This window comes from Mirounga angustirostris, unplaced genomic scaffold (genome assembly GCF_029215605.1).
Source record: "Mirounga angustirostris isolate CCGP_5_RB_7025 unplaced genomic scaffold, mMirAng1.0.hap1 SCAF_13, whole genome shotgun sequence".
NCBI classification, from domain to species: Eukaryota; Metazoa; Chordata; class Mammalia; order Carnivora; family Phocidae; genus Mirounga; species Mirounga angustirostris.
In genome coordinates, this window is record NW_026991721.1 from 72,867,781 (window position 1) to 72,891,770 (window position 23,990).

A 23,990-nucleotide genomic window follows, 5' to 3' on the forward strand; every position below is an offset into this window, starting at 1 on the left:
ACAGAGGCTGTTGAGCTGATGGTTGAAAGTTTATCCTCAGGTGGAGCTGCACTTTGTTCCCTTGGGTCTGTCCCTCAGGTCGTGGTTCAGGCCAGCCTGGCTGTGGTCATCGATGAACAGTCAACAGCGGCCAACATTAATTGAGCGCTTACTATGCGCCAAGCACTCTGCTAGCCTCTCTAGATACATGGTGTCTTTTAGTCCTTCAGACAACCTATGAGGTCGGTATTACAGGTATTTTACAGACAAGGACCCTGAGGCACAGGAAGGCCAAGTAACTTGTCCATGGTCATACAAGGTGGCGAGTGGAGCAGACAGGTTTTGAGCCCAGGTCATTCTGAGTCTGGAGCCCAAACTTGTACTGAGCTGGTGTGGGGAGGCTCTTCTTATGTACCCCGGGGGTGGAGAGAGGTTATAATGGAAGCAAAACCGCAGCCAAGAATGATCCAGTGGTTTCCCCAAGGCCCCATAGGTGTTTAATGGCTAAACCATGACCAGAATTTGAACTTCCTTTTTCTTACTTTTTTTCCTTCCCCTTGTCCAAAGGTCATCTCTTTTGATGAAAGATTTCACATTTTTATCTCAAGAAGAATCCGGGATAGTAGGGTGGGTGTAAATAATTCCTTCCTAGAAGTGTTATTTGGTTGCAAATTATTTGACTTAATAATAATAATGTCTTTGGGTCTTCTCAAGTGACTTCTAACTACTGGAATTAATATTCTGTGCTTCCGACTTCTACATCTATCTTTGAACCCTGGCCAGTTGTAACAGAAGGCCTTGTTGGATAATCCAGTATCTCTTCAAATACAAAAACAAAAAATTGTTGAGACCAGAATAGAGCTCAGAATCTAAAAAAAAATGTTTTCTCAAAATATCTATGGAATTAAACTTTTTGTTCTTGAGATGATGAAAAATAAAAAATAAGCAGAATACAATGAGTAATTCTGTGTGCGGTTCCTTTACAATTCATTTTTGAAACTGTTTTTGGTTCACGAATTGTAGTGAGAGCATACAGCTGGATCTTACTGGAATCAGAGAACTTTGAGGGGACAAAGTGTTTGTTTTAAGTCCAGAAAATTTGGTCTTAGACCATTAAAAATAAGCTTGCATCTGTTACTAATTTTCTTTTTGCTTACAAGGACTGTGGTTTGGTAGAAAGAAGAGAAAGAAAAGGATCAGTTCAAAGCAAGTTACAAAAATGACAATGGGAGGGAGGTGTTGCAGAAGTTGAAGGAGACAGAAAATGTAACTGCAGGCCACACATTTCTTTGTCCTCGATCAGTCCTAGAAGGAACCACTTGCTTCCCCAGGTCAAACAGCTTCCCCAGCGTAAACGTTGGTCTGGGCCAGGTGCTGGTGTTAAACCTTATCCGCCATCCAAAGAGCCCATTTGAAAGTCACAGCTTTCTCTATATACATATTCTTTTTTTGTTTGTTTGTTTTATATAGTGTGTACCTATATAGATATATAATAAAAGTTAGGCATTTCAGGTGTATGGTGTGAAGCAATGTAGCAACATCACTCTCCACGTCTTCACATCCCTGCTCTCTGTATCATGCCTGGGTCTTATGGTGGTTTTCTACACTGGGAACCACACTGTCTGCTAGGTCATACCTGGAAATGGAAGCGTCTGTGGTTCATCTTTTTATGTTAAGAAAAGACAAAAATAGGGGCGCCTGGGTGGCTCAGTTGGTTAAGCGACTGCCTTCGGCTCAGGTCATGATCCTGGAGTCCCTGGATCGAGTCCCGCATCGAGCAGGGAGCCCGCTTCTCCCTCTGACCCTCCCCCCTCTCATGTACTCTCTCTCTCTCTCTCATTCTGTCTCAAATAAATAAATAAAATCTTTAAAAAAAAAAAAGAAAAGACAAAAATAGAAAAACGGTGAGCCGTTCTCCGATGGTTATAGAAAATTCAGTTCAGAATCGATTCACGAATATGTGTGCAGTCAAAACCAAATGCCCTCTACCTCATATATTTATGTGGCACTATTCATTGCCTAATTTGTTAGTTTGCTGTCAGCAGTGAGAGAGAAGTAGCAGTACATTTTTATTTCAAGTAAAAAAATAATAATAAAGTGGAAGGTTGAGCCGTACCTTTGGAGGCTAAGTGGATGCATGGGTGTCTACTCAGTCAAGCAAGTTAGCAAGCTGTGGAGGTAATAAATTGAGGTAGGCTAAAAAAAACCCAACCCCTGTGAATTATACCTGAATGTGTAAGTACAGTTTCCAACACTAAAATGCAACATGAAGACCAAATTAGAGAAAATTATATTTTAAGAGATTATATTATATTCAAGGGAACTATATTTATGGAAAATTATATTGAGGAGAACTACTGGTATTCAAATATTTCTACCACATCATAGCTAAGGCAGCTTACTTTTGGTGCTACAATCGATAACTTATATAAAATATAAGTTATATGTTTTGTTATATAACAAAAATATAAGTATGTTAAGACCAAAATGTATTATTTTCATTCATTAGATGAATAGAATATTTTCTGGTTAGGTTTTTTAGCTTTCTAATGATAAGGACCTGAAGCTATCGCTTTTTAAAATTTTTTTAAAAGATTTTTATTTATTTATTTGAGAGAGAGAGCACGAGCGGGGTGAAGGGCAGAGGGAGAAGCAGACTCCCCGATGAGCGGGGAGCCCGACGCGGGGCTCGATCCCAGGACTCCGGGATCATGACCTAGCCGAAGGCAGACACTTAACCGACTAAGCCACCCAGGCGCCCCTGAAACTATCATTTTCAAGTTTTATTTTAAAGACCGGGTTAGAATTTGATCATGTGTCAGTTGCTACTTATCTTCCTCAATAAGCTGTTGCCTAAACCTGCCATAGCTCTTCCCCTGTGAAACACTTCTGTTGTCTTAGATTCTTAACATCCTACAAAGGTAGTATGAAGTACGCTCAGTAGGAAGATTCAGACAGGCGGACATGGGCATATTACGTGGCATATTACAAGGCAGAAGATGGTAAGGACTCACTGGACGACTTCCCCCACCTGCCGCCGCCTCAACAAAGTGTGTGAGTTCAGGCTCTCCCGTGCAGGAGAAATCTGTTTTATCGAAGGAATCAGAAAAGCTTCACGCAGCGAGTCACCTTCAGGGTGGGCCTTGAAAACTGATTCCTATTTTAGAGTCATCTTGCTGTCATAGTACTGTGTAAAAGGGACACTCTATTTTCCTTTTAAATTGAAAGGAAATTCTAAATTTAAGCTGAAAAGATTTCTGGTTGAGACCGGGCAGGGGGGTGGTGGTGTGCTTTCTTCTGAACCCCTCCTTCCTGCTCAACCGCCCCCTCACATCCCTTCTTTCCCCTCCCCTTCTCGCTCTGCCAAGGCTCTGCAGAACAGTTGGGTTTGAACTCCTGTTCTTAATTTCCCTCACTGAGAATTCATTTACAGCAGTTCACTCTCTGAGCCGTGTGGAACAAGCCCCCACTGGAGTGTTCCCGTGTTTGTGAATAGGCCTGCTTAGCCGCCCCCGCACAACCTCTGTCTCCAGTCGCCTGGTGAAACCATGGCAACCTGCTCTTGCATCCTCGACCCTTTCCTGAAATCACAAGTTGCCTTACCTGAGAAACCGGAGCAGCCAGTTTTTAAAAGACAGCGAAAAGCCAAACAAGTGGTGTATGGGGTCGGCGTTGTAGTATATTACTTTTTCGTGTCTGAATTAATTAGTGTGGCTTTTAAAGGTAGATCATCTTTCCTCTTTTACATCAAATAAGCCTCATGTCAGTAGCTCACTCTTCTCTAATGTAAACAATGCCCTGTTTGGATTATATTTGGGGGGGTGGGTCTCTTTCTGGGTTCATCGGTGAGCGGGTGAGGGCAATTTTCAATAACGTGCTCCAGCGTAAGAATATCTTTGAGGCAGGATGAACCTGAATAACTTGCAGATAATGAACTACATGAGATCCCTTCTATTGTCTCTGTAGTCGCACAAGCTCAGAAAGAAAAGGAATTTCTCTTAGTGTCAACGGGACTTCCAAAAGGATCTGACTCTTCACTTACCTCATAGCTTGTGGCTGGCCCTTGGAACAGAGTCCTGCCCAACATCCGTCCAGTGTTATAAGATACGGTGCCAGGGAGCTCAGAGCCGAAGCATCCCTGAGGGAAAAGAGACAGGAGAAGAATTTAGGGAGAGAAGAGGGCAGATAATTATTTGGACAACTTTTCACAAGAGGGAGTCTATTTCATTAGCAGCGCAGAGAAGGTTCTGGTTACCAGAACTGATAGTGTAAGTGTTGGTCAGCGTCCTCCTGAGGTGTTACCAAACTGCCAAGCCCTTTCTTGGTGGAGAAGGGAGTAGACATATAAAGAAAGAAGAGTGTCTTAGTGATCTTTCATTATGAGAAGAAAAATCTGCCTGAGCTAGCTTAAGCCCAGAGAAGAGGACTGTTTCGTGAGAACATAAGGGTGTGAGGGAGTCCTAGGCTGGGAGTGCAGGCAGGCCTCGAGAGGTCTAGGGGCCCGGGCTAGCATGTCTATGAGAATCAACTCGTGGTTTGTGTTTAGGGGTCTGTGTCTGTCTGGATGGCTGTTTTCCTCCCTCCTTGTAATACAACATGGACTCTCATCCACCCTTCTACGTCCACCTGCTTGATTCTTCATTGTCTACAGTATGGCTTTCTCTGCTTCTCCAAAGCACATGCTAGAATACGGCTGCTAGCCGAGGAGCTAGGTTACCTGTCCGTGTCAGCATCACACCTCTCCCTGGCTCCCACTTGCACGTTCCCAGACGAGAGACTCTGACTGGCCTCGCTTGGGCACATGGCCCCTCAGGTTGGACCCCCTCAAATGGGAAGTGCTGGGCAGGGGCAGATGAGGGGGACTTTGTAGTACACTCATGGCTACTTGTCACATTAGCCCCGTGGATGGAGGACTGTAGTAATGGCTCTTTTTTTTTTTTTTTTTTTTAAGATTTTATTCATTTATTTGACAGAGAGAGACACAGCAAGAGAGGGAACACAAGCAGGGGGAGTGGGGGAGGGAGAAGCAGGCTTCCCGCCGAGCAGGGAGCCCGATGCGGGGCTCGATCCCAGGACCCTGAGATCATGACCTGAGCCGAAGGCAGACGCTTAACGGCTGAGCCACCCAGGCGCCCAGTAATGGCTCTTCTAAATTGAGTGTTAGCCAACTCCGTGGAAGTTGTCTGCTCCGTGGAGATCCAGTCAGGAAGCACTTGCCTCACGCAGGCCGTCTCCCACCGGTGCTGGACGTGGGGCCTCTGCTGGGGTACATGGAGGGCCTGGCCACTGTCAGTCCATCTCCTCTGACTCCCACAGTCTACGGCCTGTTCTCTGGTAACGTCCTTTACATTCTCTTTGCTCAGAGCGGCCCAGAGACTGGACTCCTAAAATCAGTCTCAGCGGTCAGAACGAGACTTCTAGCCACTGGCGTTTCAGAGGAGGTGTGTTGGATTGTGCCTGCCTCCTCTTCCCTTAACTCTGTCACCCTCACTCCCTCTTGCCACATCCAAGGCAGCGAGAACATTCCTTGAGAAGTGCCGAGGAAATAACCGTGCAGAACCAGGTGCCAAAATGGGCTAGCTGGGCATTGCTATGTGAGCATATGGGATTCGGAACTTGAACAGAGTTTGCCTGGTCTGTGTTTATGTCTACACACATATGTAGAGCCACAATCCGGGAGAGATCTAAATCCCCAAAGAACCAGCCAGTTAATGGGTTAAACCTTGGTTCTGGCTGAAAGGAGAGAAGAGGGAAAAGAAGACCTATCTTTTACCTTCCATGCATTCCAGTAAATTCGTCAGCCCTTGGTCAAGCTGGCAGCTGGACTCCCCATCCCTTCAGTTACATGGGGCTCAGGGAAAAACTCCTCAAAAACCCATTATCTCAGGAACAACCTAGAAATTGATACTTAACTTGAGAAGAGCCCGGTCACAACTTTGCTCCCTCAAGAACTCCAGCCGTAAGTTGGAGCACTGCATTAAAAACTAGCAGTATGGGGCCCCGTCACCCCCTGGCGTGACCCCCCACACAGCCTCCGTCCCGGGGATTCCTCAACAGAGGTGGCTAGGGCCCACCATCCCGTGGTTCAGCCAGCAGTCAGGCTTGGTGCTCAGAGCATACGTGCAAAAACCGTTTCCACAGACTGGCCACTCTGGACCCTCCGAGAAGGTAAGATGGAAAGGGAGCATCCTTGAATTACTGGGCCAGTTCTCTTTCCACCCACTCTTGCTCTTTCCTCAGGAAGCAGACTACTGTCTGACCTGCACGAGGGTCAGAGCTCACTTCATTTCGGTTTTCTCAGTAGTCACACGGAGTCATTATGAGGTTCTGTTATAAGGCTCAAGACACGATGCCCGAGACAAGGTAGGCCCCCAGTAATATGTCCGCTCTTGCTGTTCTCTGTTGAGGTATTTTACTGCTGGTCACTCTAAACCTCCCATCAGTCATGCAGAGCAGATCTCGTGAGCTCCGTCTGAGGAGATGGAGTCCGGCACATCTCACGTGCCCACGGTGAACCGCTGTACGAAGGTGCCAGAAGCAAGCCAGGTCGGCCTGGCTACAAAACCATGCTGCTGCTGTGGTTTCCAGAGTCAACAGTGTATGAGCAGACGTCCTCTGTGTAAATGGGACTGGAGCCATCGGCTACACCACCCCCTGCTCCACGCAGTTCAGGGTAATTCATATCCACTGAGTAAACAGACCATTCTGGGCAAGAGTTCTCTTGTGTCAACTTGCCTGTTCTAGGAATTCTCAGTATATATGTTGGAGCCCAACCAAAAATTCAGCATGAGGCTGGTCTCTCTTGAGCTGTGCCAAGGGGCTTAGCTAATAATAAGCTGAAGGGACCTTCTTATGCCGTGATTTTACCCCTGCGACTCTCCCTGGGCAACTCCCAAGAGATGCCCTTTAAGAATGGCTCTGACATACCTCGATCCTGTGTCTCTGGGGCCACAGCCCCCTGTCCACAGGCTCACCGCCCTGACGGCCGCCCCCCTCACACGCTGGCCTCAATTCGATGTCCTCTCTCTGTTCTCACAGCACCTGCACAAGCATGGTGGAGCGACTTGTCACACTGCCTCTGCGTGTGTCCTTGCTCTCTTCCTGCCCGACTGAGAGCCGAACGCCACGACCTACTCATCTTGCAGCCCCAGAATTGATCATGCTTTTAGGAACGCCAACAAGAACCACCGCATTATCATAGTTGACATTACCTGGGCACTTCCCACATGCATCTTTCAAGTAGGGACTGTTGTGATCCTCACTTTAAAGGCAAGGAAGCTGAAGCACGAAGAGGCTCGTTTGCTTCCAGAGTCCCAGAACTGTAAGAGGTGGCGCTGGACATGAAGCCAGGCAGTTTGCTTCTAGAACCGCGCTTTTCACAATACTGTCTAATGCCTCCATGTAGTAGATGCTTCGTTAATTAATATTCGTACATGGATACACATGTGGATGTGATTGCTGTGTCTGGAGAAACATGATATGGCTTGTGGCATGCTTAAACCTCTGCAATAATGAGCATGCCCGAGCTCTCGTTCACTTTCTGCTTCTCTCATTCTGCGGTTCTGCACCCCGCCTGCTTGCACAGGGGAAGCACAGAGTGCCGCACTCAGGAACGTGAGTCAGAGAGGCCCAGAGGCACATTCTGGCTCTGCACTGATTGAGCCCTCCCACTTCTGTGCGTGTGTGACTTAACCCCAGGGTCATTTTCCTCGGCGGGAAAGTGGAAATAATAGTGTGCCTACCTCACCCAGTAAACAGAAGAAAGGGAGTAATTAAAAGGAATAAAGACACCATTCTTGGAACATGGTACTCGCTCGACAAACATAAGCAGGTTTTGTTACTGTTGCTACTGTCGTGAACATTATCTTTACAACTTTGCCATGGAGAACACTACTTCCTGTCAGTGGACGCGAAGTTCTGAGCCAATGCGAGTGATACTAAGTGATGTTGCTGCAGCCTGAAGTCCAAGGTCATTTCCAAACTCATAACAGAGATATTTCCACCCATGAATTTCAGAGGATGGCATCCATGTCTTTGCCCCATGGTGTACACCTGTGAGGTCCAGGGAGCCTGAGCAGAGGAGGGAACCGGGGGCATCCGTGGTCAGTCCCAGCCATCTGATGAGTGGTGGCTTCAGGGGCAGAGGGGACAGCTGTGTAACAGAGGATGTCAGGAAATAGCTAGCAGCTAACAAGAACTACCATGTGTTGTACAGTTGGCAATGAACTTGGCACAGTAGAGAGTCATGCATTGGTTCAACAGTATTGAGCTAGGCTCAGGGAATCAATAATGACCAAAACAGATATCTAGGATATTCAGGTCTTTGTGCTTTATATGTCTCCTCTCCATCAACAGAGTCATCAAAGAGCACTGTGATGTAGATGTTCTCTTTCTAATTTGGTAGTGAGATTAGATGAGATTTGATTAGATGAGGGAGCTGAGTCTCAGAGAGGTGAACCATGCCCGAGACCTCATAGCTGGAAAGTGGTGAACTTGGGATTTGAATCCAGTTCTTTCTGATGTTGAGGTGCATGCTTTAGCCACAGTATGATATTAAGGAAATAGCAAACGCCGGAATCCAGGGTGTGGGTGTGTGTGTGCACGCACGGCAGGCGCATGTTGGAGGGGAGGGATATTTAATTCAAAAATCTAAATAGCTGTCGTTGTGACACAGAAAGAATTGCAATCATCAATTTGCAAAACTCAAGAAGTCCTGACTGTGCCTCTGGTCTTGAGCTTGGTCTATCATTTTACTCTTTCTGGTCAAAATCAGTGTGGCCTTGGCTGCCCTCAACAAAGAGAATTACTTTTACGCTTAGTTTGATAAGCAGGCAGAAGCTCTGAAGCCCAGTGGTTCATTCCCGAGCATGCTGAGTAACTCCTGGGTGCCCTCCAGAGCCCGGACAAGGCCCCTGGGCACCAGGCCTGTTGAGATGTTGTCCAAACCCATGGGGCTAGTGTCCAGATGTCATTGACTCTGCACTGTGAAATGCTCTGGGTCACTCAGGGCTGTGGATGGTGGGGCACAGAGCCATGAGCTGCTCCTGACCCGTTTGATGAGGTCTTTCATGTGGCCATTCTCCATGGATTAGGAAAGAAATTTCAGAGGCAGCGTCTCAAATGCCACTGAAAGGGAGAAGTAGGAGGACAGTAGGTGATTGCAGTGAGGCACACGAATAGCCCAAAAGTAATTCCGTGCTCAGGGTCAGGATCTTGGTGGCTTCATTTTGTTTCCAGGGGAGGCCATTGCTTCCAGGCCTTACATCTGCTCCTGAGTTTGCCAGTTCTGAACCATCCCGTGCACGTGACCTCAGTGCAGGGGCAGTGCTGTCCAGGGGGAAGGACATCATAGCGGGACATCAGGGACCCGGATTCTGGCCCCGGCTCTGCACCAGACGGCAGGGGGATCGTGGACTGGTGCCGTCGCCCCTGGGCTTTCCGCTTCTCACTCATAAAGCACCAGGGCTGGGTCTGGAGGGGGACATTTCCTATGATCCCTTCCGGCTGGAAAATTGTGAGTTTGTTAGTGCGTCTATTTGAAGGCTTGAAGGCCTTTTTTATTCTCAGGCCCTGTATTCAAAAGCACGTTTCCTGCTCCTAAAACACAGCATTCTTTCCATTGCCTCAGTGCCCATGGGGCTGGTCCTTAAAGTTTGATAACTCTTTGTGAAGTTCATGGGTGACTGTACGAGGAAATATGAATGAATGAAACCACTGGCACGCACTGGTGGAGCTTCTGGATGGTAGTTCTCTGTGTTGCAGTGTGGGTCACAGAAGGATCCACATAACCCATCGGAGGCGCTCGGGTGGTGTGGGTCCGTAGAAATCAACCTCCAGCTCTTGCTGCTGCCGCTGTAATTATACACCTTCTTTTTGACAACTGTGGAATAGTGTGCGCACGGTTTACGTAACCAATTTTTTTCGGTAACAAAGTATTTTTTTTCCATGTCACTAATTGTCTTTATTTATTTATTTTTAAGATTTTATTTACTTATTTGGGAGGGGCAGATGGAGAGGGAGAGAAAGAAGTTCAAGTAGACCCTGTGCCGAGGCCGGAGCCCAACGCAGGGCTCGATCCCATGACCCTGAGATCGTGACCTGAGCCGAAACCAAGGGTCAGACCCTTAGCCGACTGAGCCACTCAGGCGCCCCTATTCTCTTATTTAATTTAATGGCTGCAACGCAGTCTCTTGTAGAGTGTAGTCTTGCACCTTGCATCCATTCAAGTTTTTCCGTGTTATGAACAACATGACTAAATATTCTAATTTATATTTAAAATAAAATGTGTTGCTTCTGTTAACAGGAAAAATATCTTCGATAAACAGTACTGACGCCTTGACGCCATTGGCCGTCCCTGCTTAAGCTAAGGTGGTAGTTAGTCTCCAGGAAGGCCGTGTGGAGGCTACTGAATGCAGGGCAGCTGTTAAACTCCACACCCTGTGATCACCATCAGTTACACTGTCATTGAATGAGAGGAAAGCCATTTCCTAAACCCAGAGCAATGTCCCTAAATCCAAAGCCATAACCCTTTCCCCTCTTGAACAGAACTTGGAGAAGATGTGGGGGGCCAGGTCATGGGAAGAGGATCCAGCACAGGATTGGAGGCCTGGGTTGGAGTCCCCTCTGCTGTCTGGCCTCAGCAAAGAGCTGAACCCTCTAGACCTTGGTTTATTTTTCTGTGAATGAGAATATTAGTATTGTTAGTCCTGCCTGCCCTTTCATCATGGGTTCGGAAGACAGAAGCAGGGGAGGTTGTGAGCATGAGCATAAAATGAAATCATAGGTACAAGGTTAACAAGAAGCACGAAAGTAAATGTTGTACAGCAGTGAGTTATGGAGAATACGGGGTCACTAGTTCTTGGTGTCCTGTTTGTCTCTGGTACTGTGACCTGGAATGTGTCTAGAGTTAACAGTGGTTTTTGAGCAAATCCTTACCTCACACATCACTGCTATTAAGAGGGAGCAAAGCAGTAATTCAACTCTCCACTCTCTGCATGCTTTTTTATTTCTAATCCTTGCCAGATGTAGACTGGCCATGAGCCCAGAGGGGAGTGCTTTCTGATAGAGGTAGTTTTGTTCTTGTCTCCCTTCTAGACAAAGAGTTCTTGAAGGAGAAGGAGAAGTTGGAAATGGAGTTAGCAGCCATGCGGACCGCGAGCGAGGACCACCGGAGACACATTGAGATCCTGGACCAGGCTCTGAGCAACGCCCAGGCCAGAGTCATCAAGCTGGAGGAGGAGGTGAGACGGTGTGGGGGCAGAGCCCAAAGGGCCTCCACTTCCTTTTCCCAACCAGCACCCCTCACTGGAGCCAGCTCCAAAGCTTTGAGTCAGGGGGAAGGACAGGAGGCCTCCCAGATAAAAATGAATACCGACAGAGTTTATCCAGCCCAGAGCCAGGCAAAGTCTGAAACGCAGCCGTGAAAGAGCTCACGTTCTGCCCGAAACCCAGCCTGCAGCCCATTGGTTGGCAAATGTCCAGGGCTGGAAACAAACGGAAGGACTGGAAACCACTGGTGCCTGTAGAGAAAAGAGGCTAACAGTTTTTTGTTTTTTAAATAATTTATCTGCTCTGTCTTTGGGCTCTTGATTGCTTTAAAAAAAAAAAAAGGCAAAAGTCTTCTGATAGGGTGCGGTTGGCATGCATTCAGCAAACCGGTCTCCAGTTTCCAGAAGTTGGCTCAGCTGGACAATGACTCCCCTCGTCCAGGAAAGTTTGATCCCTCTCAAGCATTATGGATTTAGTGGTTTCTGATTAAATCAACCATTTAGATGGCATTTTGTGAGGCAGACTATGCCATGAAGCCTGACTGTGGACGTGGATCGACCATTTCTGAGGTTTGGGCTAGGGGATTCAGACTACAGACACAGAAGGAGGAGTGGCCTAGGCAGGAGGACAGGAGCCTGCTGCCCCGCATCTGCCAGCCCCCCATGGCAGCAAGCCCCCCAGGTCATGGGGCCTGACCTGCGCAGAGCCACTGCCGAAAGTGGAGACTCAAAGTCTGAAAGAGGCCTAAGTAAGATATTCCACACAAAGTACTGACTTTGGTGGTTGGCTCACAGCAAACAGGGTTGTTACTAATCCAACTGTTGTCGAGAATGAAAAGCGACCCCTTCAGAAGACCTCTCCTGACGCTGGGTAACTCAAGTGTCCCAGCAAATTCAGCATCGCCGTTCAAGCAGCTTAACGGGAAGGTTGTTAAGTCAACAAAGGACTTGTTTGCTAGAAGCCTTTGAAACCCACAAGCCCTATAGAGGAACTGCAGTTTTAAGACTAGCGCGAGGACCCAAGCAGCAGCCCCAGAGGATTCTCGTTTACCGCTGTGGAACTCATCAGCTAGGACGTACGTTTGGCAGAGAAAGCGACCTTAATCCCTAAAGGACACAAGGTCTGCTTTGAGGACGGGAGGCCAGGATTCCTCATCATGAAATTAGTCAGGTGCCATCTCCACGTGTGGAGCCAAGGAAAAATCATAATTTTATAAAAATCTTTTAATTTTATTATTTCTAACAAAGTACAAGTTAATTGCGAACTCCTTAAAGATAGGTGTTTTTTTTTTAATCACTACTGTGGATGTTCTTGTCATTCTAGAAGATCTTTGATTGTGTGTAGCTTCTCCAGAATCTCTCTTTTGTCTGCTTTCTAGTATCACTCCCCGTTCTTATTAAAGTTTCTTTTGAGGGGTCTTAATTCAGTTCAGATAGCTCATACCGAGTGCTTACGCTGACTCCAGGGCCAGACTCCAGTGAATTAGAATCCTGATCCTGGCATGTGTCAGTGTGTGACTTTAAGTCATGTAAGCTCTTCAGTTCTCTCTCTTAGATGGAGATAACAGAGGAGCTGTCCCTTTACTGATATCGGGAGGATTTGATGAGATCATTGCATATAAAACACAATGCTTGGCATGGAGAAACTTCAACAACATTGGTTGATGTGAACTCTTATTCTTAATCATCCCCATTCTAATATACTCCTTGCTAAACTAAAGGCTGAGACAAAGGTGAATGAGACAGATCCATGCCTTCAAGGATCTTGTAGTTGATTAGGAATAAGAGCTCTCCATTCAACAAATATTTCTTGAGTACGTACTGGATGGCAGGTACTGTTGCAGGCCCTGGGGACACACCGTGTACCTCGGCCCAGCAGGGACCGAAATGCACAGATCTCATGGCCCTTCTGTTCTAGTGGCTGCACGCATGCCCAGAAAACTGCATGTACTGTGTAGGGTAAGTAGTGTATGAACAGGACTCAAAATGTTTTCTCAGCTGAATCAGCTTCTAGCACAGAAGCCTGCAGTTAGTAAGTCCTCAAATGTCTATCCAACTGAATCAAGTCATCAAAAGCACAGTGAATGAAAGGGCCCAATGGAAAATGATGCCACGAGCAGGTTTAGAAAAGGCCGTGGGGTTGCTGCCCACCCGCCCCCCAAAGGTCAGAAGCACCTCCATCTTATCCAGTGACTGTGGCCAGGGTATAGGCAGAGCTCCCCACGGTGCTGCCTGCGAAGTAACAAACGGCTGTTTGCAGCAGGCTCTTCAACCACTAGCATGTTCCCACTTGCCAGTGCAATCGCGGGCCGAGCTCAGGATCTGAATCACCGGCACGGCATCAGCACACCCAGGTGCAGACAGGAGCTACCATCTGGTATCTTCTCACCCATGACCGGATCAAGTCAACGCCTCAGCCTGGCGTTTGGCATGAGCTGATTCCCAGAAAGTTAGAAAGGGGCCTGGGATTTATGGGCATGAGCCAGGCTCCTAATTGGAGGAAAACAAAGTCCGGGAGTGAGAGTTGAAGTTGTCAATCTTGATTCTAAATTCCGTGCCTGATGTGACATTTCCATAAATCCTTTTTACCTCAATTTCCATCTCCTCGGTTATGGTGGTGGTTGAGGGTTCATTGTGCCCTTCCTGTCTCTCCAGGGCTGTCCACTACCCCTCTATAAAGGGCTCAGAGCTCTTTAGAAGAAAGTTACTCCGCAAATATCTACAATAGGACATTTTATCTTTATTCACACACAAATGTGTACATACACCTACAATTTCTTTGTGATAGAAAGTTACAGTTATTATAGAAGATTTGAAAACTTCAGAAGAGAATAAGGAAGATGAGAAATTCCTGTTGTGCCATACAGATAAGCATGGGGGATGCTTTTAAGTCTTTCCTTCCAGTCTTTTTCCGTGCGTTGATGATAGGCAGGCAGGCGGAGCTGTGAGCATGTATAGAATTTTTGATTCTGGGTTTTTTACTTAACATTACAGAATAAGCTTTTCCTTGTGGCCTTAAAAACTCTTTACTAACTTCATTTCCAATGTCTGCAAATGCTGTCATGATTAAGCAGTCACCGAGGATGGAGCTCAGAGCTGGACCCGTGGCCGAAAGCAGGTGCCCTGGTAGGGGTCTCTCATTCCAAGCATCCCATACGTTCTAGGTGTAACTGGTGGCCTTTGTGTCAATCCTTTCTGTCCCAGCACAGCAGAGGGATGGCATTAGGGAAGGTCCATGCACTCGTAGTTCAAACAGGATCCCCAGGTAATCTGACCCCCGACCCACCCACCTCCACCTCAGCTTTGGGAATTGCCAGTCTAAGTTCTCTGCTCGTCTTCACTGTCCCCTGCTCAGTTACGAGAGAAGCAAGCCTATGTGGAGAAGGTGGAGAAGCTCCAGCAGGCCCTGAGCCAGCTGCAGTCTGCGTGTGAGAAGCGAGAGCAGATGGAGCGGAGACTGCGGACCTGGCTGGAGAGAGAGCTGGATGCGCTGAGGACCCAGCAGGTGAGGCCAGGGCCACACATTCCTCCAGCACCCTGCTGTGGTTCAGGCTGTGTACTGCGCATTGCAGACTCAGAGGGGGATGAGAACTCTCCCTGTCCCCAGCGAACCAACATTGCGGCCAGTGGAGGAACCAGGCAGTCCACTCATTGCAGTGACAAAGGTCCTAAAGAAAGAAAGTGCTGACTGCCGGGGGCTTGGCACAGGGGAATGCGACTGTAGACAACTTCACAAGGGAGGACATTTGAGTCAGACTTTGAAAGATGAGTTTGTTGGACATTCTGGGGGACGAACATCAGAGGTAGCAGAGGATTTTGCGTAGGGGAGAGAGGTGCGGAACAGCATGGCATGGAACAGCATGGCACGTTCCAGGTGTTCCGGCTGCCGCTAGCTGGTGAGGAATGCACAGCGAGGTCGCTGCTGAGGAGGCAGAGGCCAGCTGGTGGAAGGCATGTGGTCAAGTTGAGAGATTGTTCTTGTTTCTGTGGTCAGCAGAGAGCCAATGACTGGGAGCTCTTTAAGCTGGAGAGGAACATGGTACAGTGGATCAGAGAAAGAGCCATCTCATGGTGTCAGGAGGACCTGGAGGGGTGAATGTGGAAGTCCGGGGGGCCAGCCTGAAGGCTCTTGGTGCCATCGAGGGTGTCATGAAGTGGGATTCCATGTGGGAGCTAGTAAGAGGGTGAAATGAGTCAGGTGTGATCATGAGTGAGTTTTCAGAGATAGAGGAGAGGAAGGAGTTCAGGACTATCCCTAGGATATAATACTGGCCATAAGCTCCTAGCTCTTACGCCTTTCCTTCTTTCTGTCAGTAACAGCTGTCGATATAACCTAGCTGCTAAAAGCTTAGAGCTACACACCCCAGCCCGGGTCCATGTGTGCCTCAGCAAGGAAAGCTCTGCAGCTGGGCTGGGCTCCATTATCCACTGGTCAAAGGCTCCTGGCTCCAGAGAGAGCCTGGGGCTTGTGTGTCATCAGCCAGTGCAGTGGGCAAAGCCCTCTGTGCAGCTGCTGGAGGCTGTGCTCTAAGCTGGGAACCAGGGAAATGCAAGGCAGGGCTTCACGGAATTATCTACTGGATAGAGCATAGTGGTTGTGGTTGGAATACTTGAAAACACTTGAAAGCATCTGGTCAGGCCAACTCAGCTCTTTCTCATGGCAGGCACACACATTTTGCTCTGGGTGTGTGTACTTGGCTAGGGAAGGAGGTGTTAGTGAGATTGCCCAGAAAATTAAGGATCCCACCCGGCCTCCCACCATCTTGGCTTAGTTGCTAGCTCGTAGGAAGGGTGAGTCTGTCTCTGGACTTCCGATCCATCTGGCCTGTGCCATATGCCCTGGTATTTAAGGCCCACCCTTGAGTTCTTCTCAGTTACTGAGATCTTGACCTCCCCAACTTGAAGGTAGGCTTCTCTGGTGCCTGGTACCATGCTGGCATCTGAGGGATACTTACGAGTCTGTGGCTGACAAAAAGAGCACATCTCAATACTTAGAGCAAAAGGGAATATTCTTTTCCAGTTAATGTGCCACCCACACCCTACAATCAGATTACTTCTCCTTGGATCTTCTATTTTGGGTGCTGCGAAACCAGACTCAACTCCATCATCCTTGTTATTATAAGGAATCTCCCTCCACCGTAGGAAGCGAAATCGTACTTAGCATCATTAGAAGCTGAGAGGAGGTAGAAGAAAGATGAAGGTAAGTGGAAGGGAAATGAACACGTTTAAGAATTCACCATCTTCTCTTTCTTGCAAAGAGCTCAAGATAATTGTCACATCTCACTACCATGGTAGCCCCATGAGGTGGAAGAGAGAAGGGGGAGAATGTTCTCGAAGAGGGAAATGAGGCACAAGGCAGTTGAGAGACCAGCCCAAGGTCATTAGCTAATTAGGACATTCCTCCAAGGTGAAAACCTGAGGGACAGAGATCGTATCTGTATCGCTCCCTGTGCTATCCCTAGCACCAGGTACGTGTTCAGTGAATATCTGTGCACTAGCTGAGTGCGCAGCAAAAGCCGGCCTGCCTGACCCTCAGCCCGTTTTTCTGGCCGGCATGCTTATCCATTCGACCATGCTGTGTTCGTGTTCTTGAATGTTGAAATTCATGCTTTTATTTAAATAACTCTTTTTTTTTTTTAAGATTTTATTTATTTATTTGAGAGAGAGAGGGAAAGAGCACAAGAGGGGGGAGCGGGAGAGGGAGAAGCAGACTCCCTGCTGAGCAGGGAGCCCGATGCGGGACTCGATCCCGGGACTCCAGGATCATGACCTGAGCCGAAGGCAGTCGCTTAACCAACTGAGCCACCCAGGCGCCCTATTTAAATAACTCTTAATGACCTGCATCGGGGGCCCTGTGAAGAGGTGCCATGACCTCATGTGAGGCCAAGAGGATTTTGCAGAAATCAGCCAGCTGAGATGCCATCACAAGGGAGTGAGACAGAAAATGACAGGCATAGATGACAGCTTAGCCAAGCTGTGGGGTCTTTTTCTTGGACGGTTTCTGACAGCAAGGGAGCTTCTCATCTCAATGGACTGGTTCATTTGTCCCCCTGCCTGAGGTCAGTGCCTGGCCAGACGGGGTCAGTGGCTTTTTGTACAGGTTGATGAGGACAGTTACGAGCTTTCTGCTCTATTCTTGCCTAAATGTTGGTTACTGGCAAGCAACCACCAGATTCTAGAATATTGGTAATTATAGCTTTAAAAAACTGAATAGAAACATGTGGGTTATAGAAAGCCCCTGGGCCCATTTGCTCTGGTCTCCCTGGTAGGATTAGATTCTGTGCGTGCAGCTCACTCGCCAAGCTGTTGCTCTGGGTAATGAGTGTGGTTCCCGGTTAAGTGTTCAGGGACCCCTCACCTTGCACCCAGCCCTGCGTTTACAGTTTGTGATCACCAGAAAACACAAGGAATAACGGGGAGAAGTCATTCTTTTCTGAAGGCAGAACCTCCTCAAAACCCCGCCGTCCTGCAAGTCATGCAGTTTAGAGGAGATAACATACCTGAGTTAAAAGGAGGAAAGAAACCTGAAACGTCAATATCCTCACTTGCGAGCGGTCCGAATAACACAACCGCTTTATTTCCTATCTCCCAGACCCAGACGAAAAGAAAGGGCTGAAAAATTAGCTTGACTTGCATTCGCGGATTTCCGGTAGCACTTTATTTTGGTTAGCCCTTTAAAGTTAATTAAAGGCTTTCATAGGCAGTAGCTAATTTGCTCCTGAGGCCCCTCAGTGGGGCAGACAGTCCTTCCCCTGTGTCCCAGATGACAGCCTTGCACCCAGGGGAGCATGTACTTCGGGGCATCTCGCTCCCCTTCCTTTGCCTTTCCATTCTAATTTCCCAGGCTCAGGGGCAACAAACAGTGGGAATCAACTCCTTGAGCTCTGCAGAAAATGCCCTATTCCAGCAGGCCAAGACTTCATTCCTGCTGTTGATTTTGGTCTAAGTGAAGCGCAGGACGGGACAAGCTGCTTCTAGTCCTGCAGGGCTGTGTGGCCGGATGGACCCTGGTCCGATGCTACCACTGAGTAGCTGAGGGAGTGAACAGCTCATTCTGCCTCCCAGAAGCTGAGTTTTCTCACCTCTAACATCGGGATAAGGTCGTCTTACAGAGTTGCATGAGAATTCGGGGTGGAGGAATTTGGACGGTGACCCTTGGCGGTAGGACCTGAAGGGTTTGCATCGTGCCCATAGGAGAGGGAGCAGGGACATGAAGACAGTGTGGGAGTGGGCTGTGGGGTCCGCACACCCTGTTTCTACGGTCTGCCCCTTTCCCACCTCAAGATGCATATTTCTCTTGCTTCTCAGAAACATGGAAACGGCCAGCCAACCGGCATGCCAGAGTATAATGCCCCAGCCCTCATGGAACTTGTGAGGGAGAAGGAGGAGCGGATCCTGGCCCTGGAGGCCGACATGACCAAGTGGGAGCAGAAGTACCTGGAGGAGAGTACCATCCGACACTTTGCCATGAACGCTGCGGCCACGGCAGCTGCTGAGAGGTGAGGCCCGCCTGCGGTGCATCCAGAGGATGCGTTCAGTCGCTGAGAGCACCCCCACGCAGTGGGATACTACGTGGTCCTCAAGAGTTACATCGTGCAAGTATGTCACGCTCTCTCTTAACAGCATGTATGTGTCATGGGCCAGATGAGATTTAATCCTCGTTAAACGTGGGCCTGACCAGAAGGTGGGGCTGCGTCCGCTCCTCACCTGGTTCAGGTCCCACCTTCCCAAAGGGCCCAACACGAACTGTTAGTAGCCTCGTTTTGCAGGTGAAGAAATGAGGCTCAGAGCAGTGTGCTGGTGTATTCCCAGTCATGCTGGCCGTGATCGCTGGGGCCTCGTGTTCCCTGGAGCTGTATGTGACCCGAAGCCTGGTTTCTTTAGGTTTGAAGTTGTTGCTGTTGTCAGTTATTACCTCTGCTGCTTTACTTCCTTTTTGTGGGCACACAGCCTTATCCTCCCTTTAAAAATGAGCTTAGGGCGCCTGGGTGGCTCAATTGGTTGAGCATCTGCCTTTGGCTCAGGCCATGATCCCGGGGTCTGGGATTGAGTCCTACGCCGGGCTCCCTGCTCCACACGGAGTCTGCTTCTCCCTCTGCCCCTACCCCCTGCTCGTGATCTTTCTCTCACAATCTCCCTCTCTCCAATAAATAAAATCTTTAAAAAAAAAAATAAAAATGAGCTCAGAATGCTTGATAATTGACAAAGGAATTCTGTTAAAGCATCCTCTTGTCTAAATGAGCAGGTGCTTTTCCCTGACTGCTGGGGCTCACCTGCACACAGTCTTGTCCCCCCGACCCCCACCCCCGACTTGAGGGGCCGTGCATCTCACAGTCAGGGCTCCCGCTGCCTCCCTGCCCTACCACTTGGCTGTGGGCCCATAGATGCCCTGGGCATTTCATTCACAGTTGTTTGAGATTTATCAAAGTTCGGGGTCAATATAGGTAGAGGAGATCCTCAAATCTCAGAGGAACATCCACGAAACTGGACTTAATACGGGCCGTGTTGGGGCGCCTGGGTGGCTCAGTTGGTTAAGCGACTGCCTTCGGCTCAGGTCATGATCCTGGAGTCCCGGGATCGAGTTCCGCATCGGGCTCCCTGCTCTGCAGGGAGTCTGCTTCTCCCTCTGACCCTCCTCCCTCTCATGCTCTCTGTCTCTCATTCTCTCTCTCTCAAATAAATAAATAAAATCTTTAAAAAAAAAAAATACAGGCCGTGTTGAACCCTTTGGGAGTGTGGGACCTGAACCAGGTGAGGAGTAAACACTGGATGCAGCCCCATCATATAGTCAGTCCCACGTTTTGGGGGCCCTGTTATTTTTTTCTTCAATGAGGAAGAGAAGGCCTGTTGGGCTGGAGGGCGTGGGGGTACTCTATAAGGTCTCGTGGCTCTCACATTCATTACTCATGTAGAAAAGAACCCCCAGGAATGGTACCTCCAGTGGTTCCCCCCCGGAAACTTGGAGAGAGAGCGGTGCGATCCACGAGGCCACAGGTGCTCGCACCAGACTCGTGCGGAAAATGACCACCGGGGATCGATTTCTAGCGCTTGGTTACATATGTCTGCGTGAGGGAAAACAGCCCACGGTAGCCCCTCTGAGCGAGACCTGGGAGCCGGAGCAGACCTTCGAGAGGTGTGTTGTGTGGCGGAACCTCAGAGTGATGGTGGGAGAGCTGGAGGGAATTGCAACCTCTGATCAGTCCTCCTGCCCAGGGTGAGAACAGCGAAGCCTGGAGTTTTACAGAGCTGAGAGATGTTTCTTTTCATCTTTTTGTTCTCTAAGGCAATAACTGCCCAGACCGTTACTGAGGAATTTGGCCTTCTTTGCCAGATTGGGTCTAACGCCCAGCTGTTGACGATGGCCCTGGGAGTTGTCTCGCTCTGTGGGGTTTTTAATGGCGGGAACACTGTCCGGGCAGGCGGGGCACCCCCATTCAGGGCTTCTTCCTCTGCTGCCGGCTGTGGGCATGTGATTACGCATAAGCCTTTCCGAGCGTCACTGACTTCCTTCACAAATTACCTAATTTCTGAAACAGAAATGGTAATTCTTGGCTGGTTAGGAGCAGAGAACCACCGGAGTCCACTGGCTGAGGACAGTAGAGCCCCAGTAGCTGTGTAAATGTGCTACTTTGGAAGCGTGACACGGGGGCCTTTGTGTATCATTGTCGTCTCCGCTCCCCGTGCTTTATCAGGTTAGATGCATGTTTGGGAGCCTGGGCCCCGAGAGGACAAATGGGACTGGGATGTCAGATCAGAAGTCAGGGGATGAACAGGTCTGAAGCATAAGACCCCTGTGGTGGGCACCGGACAGACCCCACCTTCGGCCACTCACTTGTGCTAGGCCCTGCCTTGCTCGTCACCCTCCAGGCAAGGGACACTGGTCTATTGCCCGCAAAGAATGGGAGTCCGGCCAGCAGCTCTCCTCTGCCCCGTTTGGAGTCTCAGATGCACAGGTGGATCAAGGCCCTTCCACCAGTCCCCCTGCCCCCCCTTCTTTGCTTCCACATGTGTTTATTGGGCATCTAATAATTCTGTGGGAAGCTACCTTCCCCTTCCTGACCACTCCTTCCCACCGTCATCGGGGGGAAAGTCAGTTCAGAGGAGGTCAGGTGGTTAGCTCCAATCTTCATGTTCCTTTCAAAGAAAACCTCTGTGATTTTGCACTGCTTTTCTTTTGATAGAAAGGGAGAAAGGGGAAATGAATTTTTGAGAAAGGTCAAAATTCTGAGCTCTTGTCTAGATGCTACGTGGCCACATATGAACTGGTAAAAATGACCAGCCATTCGTCTTGTAACTTTCCAGCCACTGACCCATGCTTCGCATTTATAAGCAATGATTTTTAAAGAAATGATTTTTGTTTACCAAGTGCTTTCGCCATCTTGGTGTATTTCGGAACCATTGATCAGAATTTTGAGGGGTTGGGCCTTTTTTATGGTTTTGAACCTTTTTACAAATTTCAATGCAATGTAGCTAATGTTTTAGAGTCTTATGTGTGTTTACCTTGTGAGATGTTTTCATCTAATTCTTCCTGCTATCCTTACTTGGCAGCATAAACATGAATTTTTTAATTGGTGTCTGGCCTTGTGTGAATTTTCCAAAAGTAAATTGGTTGAAAATGTTTTCTCTAGCCACTAATTTCTGTGGTGATGATTTTTGTGCACTATAAGGTGAATTCATAATCGGCAGAATTTTCCTCAAAATTCTGCCTGCACAACAATACAACAAAAACCACCACCAACAGCCCCTGATGCTCAAGAGCACTTCTTCCAAAATGCTTTTTTGGCTGTCCGGACATTTAAAGCTTTTGCTTGTTTTCTATGTTAGTTGGCCTTGTAGTTTATTTTCAGTTGCATTTCACACAAATACCACACTCTCACATGCGCCCACTTTGTTGGTTTATTTTATCTTCATGCCTTTTGCTGAGGCCTTCTTCATAAAGACACAGGAAGTGGGGCGCCTGCCTTCAGCTCAGGTCATGATCCCAGGGTCCTAGAATTGAACCCCACATCGGGCTCCCTGCTTAGTGAGGGGTCTGCGTCTCCCTCTGCCCCTCGCCCTGCTCGTGCTCTCTCTCTCTCTCTCTCAAATAAATAAAATATTTTTTAAAAAGACACAGGAAGCTTCAGCAGTGTAGAGTGATGGCTCAGGGCATGGACAAAAATATCTGGATTTGGGGCGCCTGGGTGGCTCAGTGGTTAAGCGTCTGCTTTCGGCTCAGGTCGTGATCCTAGGGTCCTGGGATCGAGCCCCTCATCGGGCTCCCTGCTCGGCGGGAAGCCTGCTTCTCCCTCTCCCACTCCCCCTGCTTGTGTTCCCTCTCTCGCTATGTCTCTCTCTGTCAAATAAATAAATAAAATCTTAAAAAAAAAAAAAAAAGAAATATCTGGATTTGAATTTGTCTCCACCTTCACTGAGTGTTGTCACAAAGCCACCTAGCCTGTTTGTTCACCTGTAAAATGAGGATAATAACACCAGCTACCCAGGTTGCTGTGAGGACTGTGTGAGATGCCCTGTGTAGCGGGCTTTACCCCGTCCCCGGCATAAAGGAAAAGCTCATTCATTGATAGCTGTCAGTAGAGAGATGAAAGAAGGGGTTCTCTTTGCTATTCTTGAGTGTTCCAGAAAAGAGCTATTAAGATTTTAAATATGATTGCGACATTGGAATATGAAGTTAAAGAGATGTGAGATATTTGGCTAGGCCTTTTATCAATTTGGCGTTCACTGGTCTGAGACGCTAGTGTGCCTTGCAGTCTGAGATATACTTAGATCACTTAGATGCCTCCGTTATCTTCCTTTTCCCAGTCGTCCTTAATTAGGAGTAATTAAATTACCAAAAACAATGGAGGAGTAGTTGACTTTGACCAGACACCTGCTTCCAGCTACCCTGCATTTTAGTCCACCATGTCTGTCCCTCCCTTCACTTCACCTCCTTGACTGGACTTTTCAAGGACAGGGTGTGTCTTCATCTTTCTGCCCTGCCGCCCAGCGTGGCTGTCACACAGGGGCTCATAAAGCTAGAAGTGAGCTAATGTGCAGGCACAAAGGAAGATTTCGGCTGAGCCTCACCGTCCGAGAGGACCAGTGTGTGTTTCCAAGTATTTGCTGAGTCTCCATTTTACTGCAAAATACTGAAATCGCTGCTAGGTGGGTGAGAAATGGAAATAGAACTTTGTGATTGAGAAAGAGTAAGTATGAAGGAGTATAAGCATGGAAACACAGATACAATAACAACAGCACCTCTCTATCAGTAGGGGTACAGGAGGGGTCCACAGCTTAATACCCGATGTCCTTAGCAGCAGGGGCAGGGAATTTTGATCTCTGGATTTTATTCTGTTTTCCCTAGACACTATCTTCATTCTGTCAAGTTTAGGGGGAGATTTGGCCAGGATTTAGGAGAGGGGGAGGGGGGAAGGAGTTTGTGGAAAGATACTGTCACGTGGTGCCCATGGACGCCTCCCCAGGAGCATCCACATCATTGTCTGTGTGTCCTGTGTTCCCAGGGACACCACGATCATCAACCACTCGAGGAATGGCAGCTACGGCGAGAGCTCACTGGAGGCCCACATCTGGCAGGAGGAGGAGGAGGTGGTGCAGGCCACCAGGAGGTGTCAGGACATGGAGTACACGTAAGGGACTGCCATGTTGTGGCCGCACCACCGGGCTCCGCTGTGGCCACTCTCCTCAACTCCCCCACGGGACCCGCCAGTCCCTTCCTGCTCTGAACAGCTGACGGTCTCAGCCAGT

The 23,990-nt window shown here is 48.4% G+C and overlaps 1 protein-coding gene across 7 annotated transcripts in view; it reads left to right on the forward strand.

Moving 5' to 3' along the window:
* The window catches only part of AMOTL1 (angiomotin like 1), a 142,623-nt gene that overhangs the window by 112,990 nt on the left and 5,643 nt on the right, over positions 1 to 23,990 (forward strand). For all 7 annotated transcript variants that reach the window (XM_064577165.1, XM_064577167.1, XM_064577164.1 and 4 more), the window contains 4 exons: positions 11,074 to 11,219; positions 14,602 to 14,751; positions 18,555 to 18,745; positions 23,747 to 23,872. In XM_064577165.1, coding sequence (XP_064433235.1) covers positions 11,074 to 11,219; positions 14,602 to 14,751; positions 18,555 to 18,745; positions 23,747 to 23,872 — 613 coding nt within the window. The remainder of the gene's footprint in view (positions 1 to 11,073; positions 11,220 to 14,601; positions 14,752 to 18,554; positions 18,746 to 23,746; positions 23,873 to 23,990) is intronic.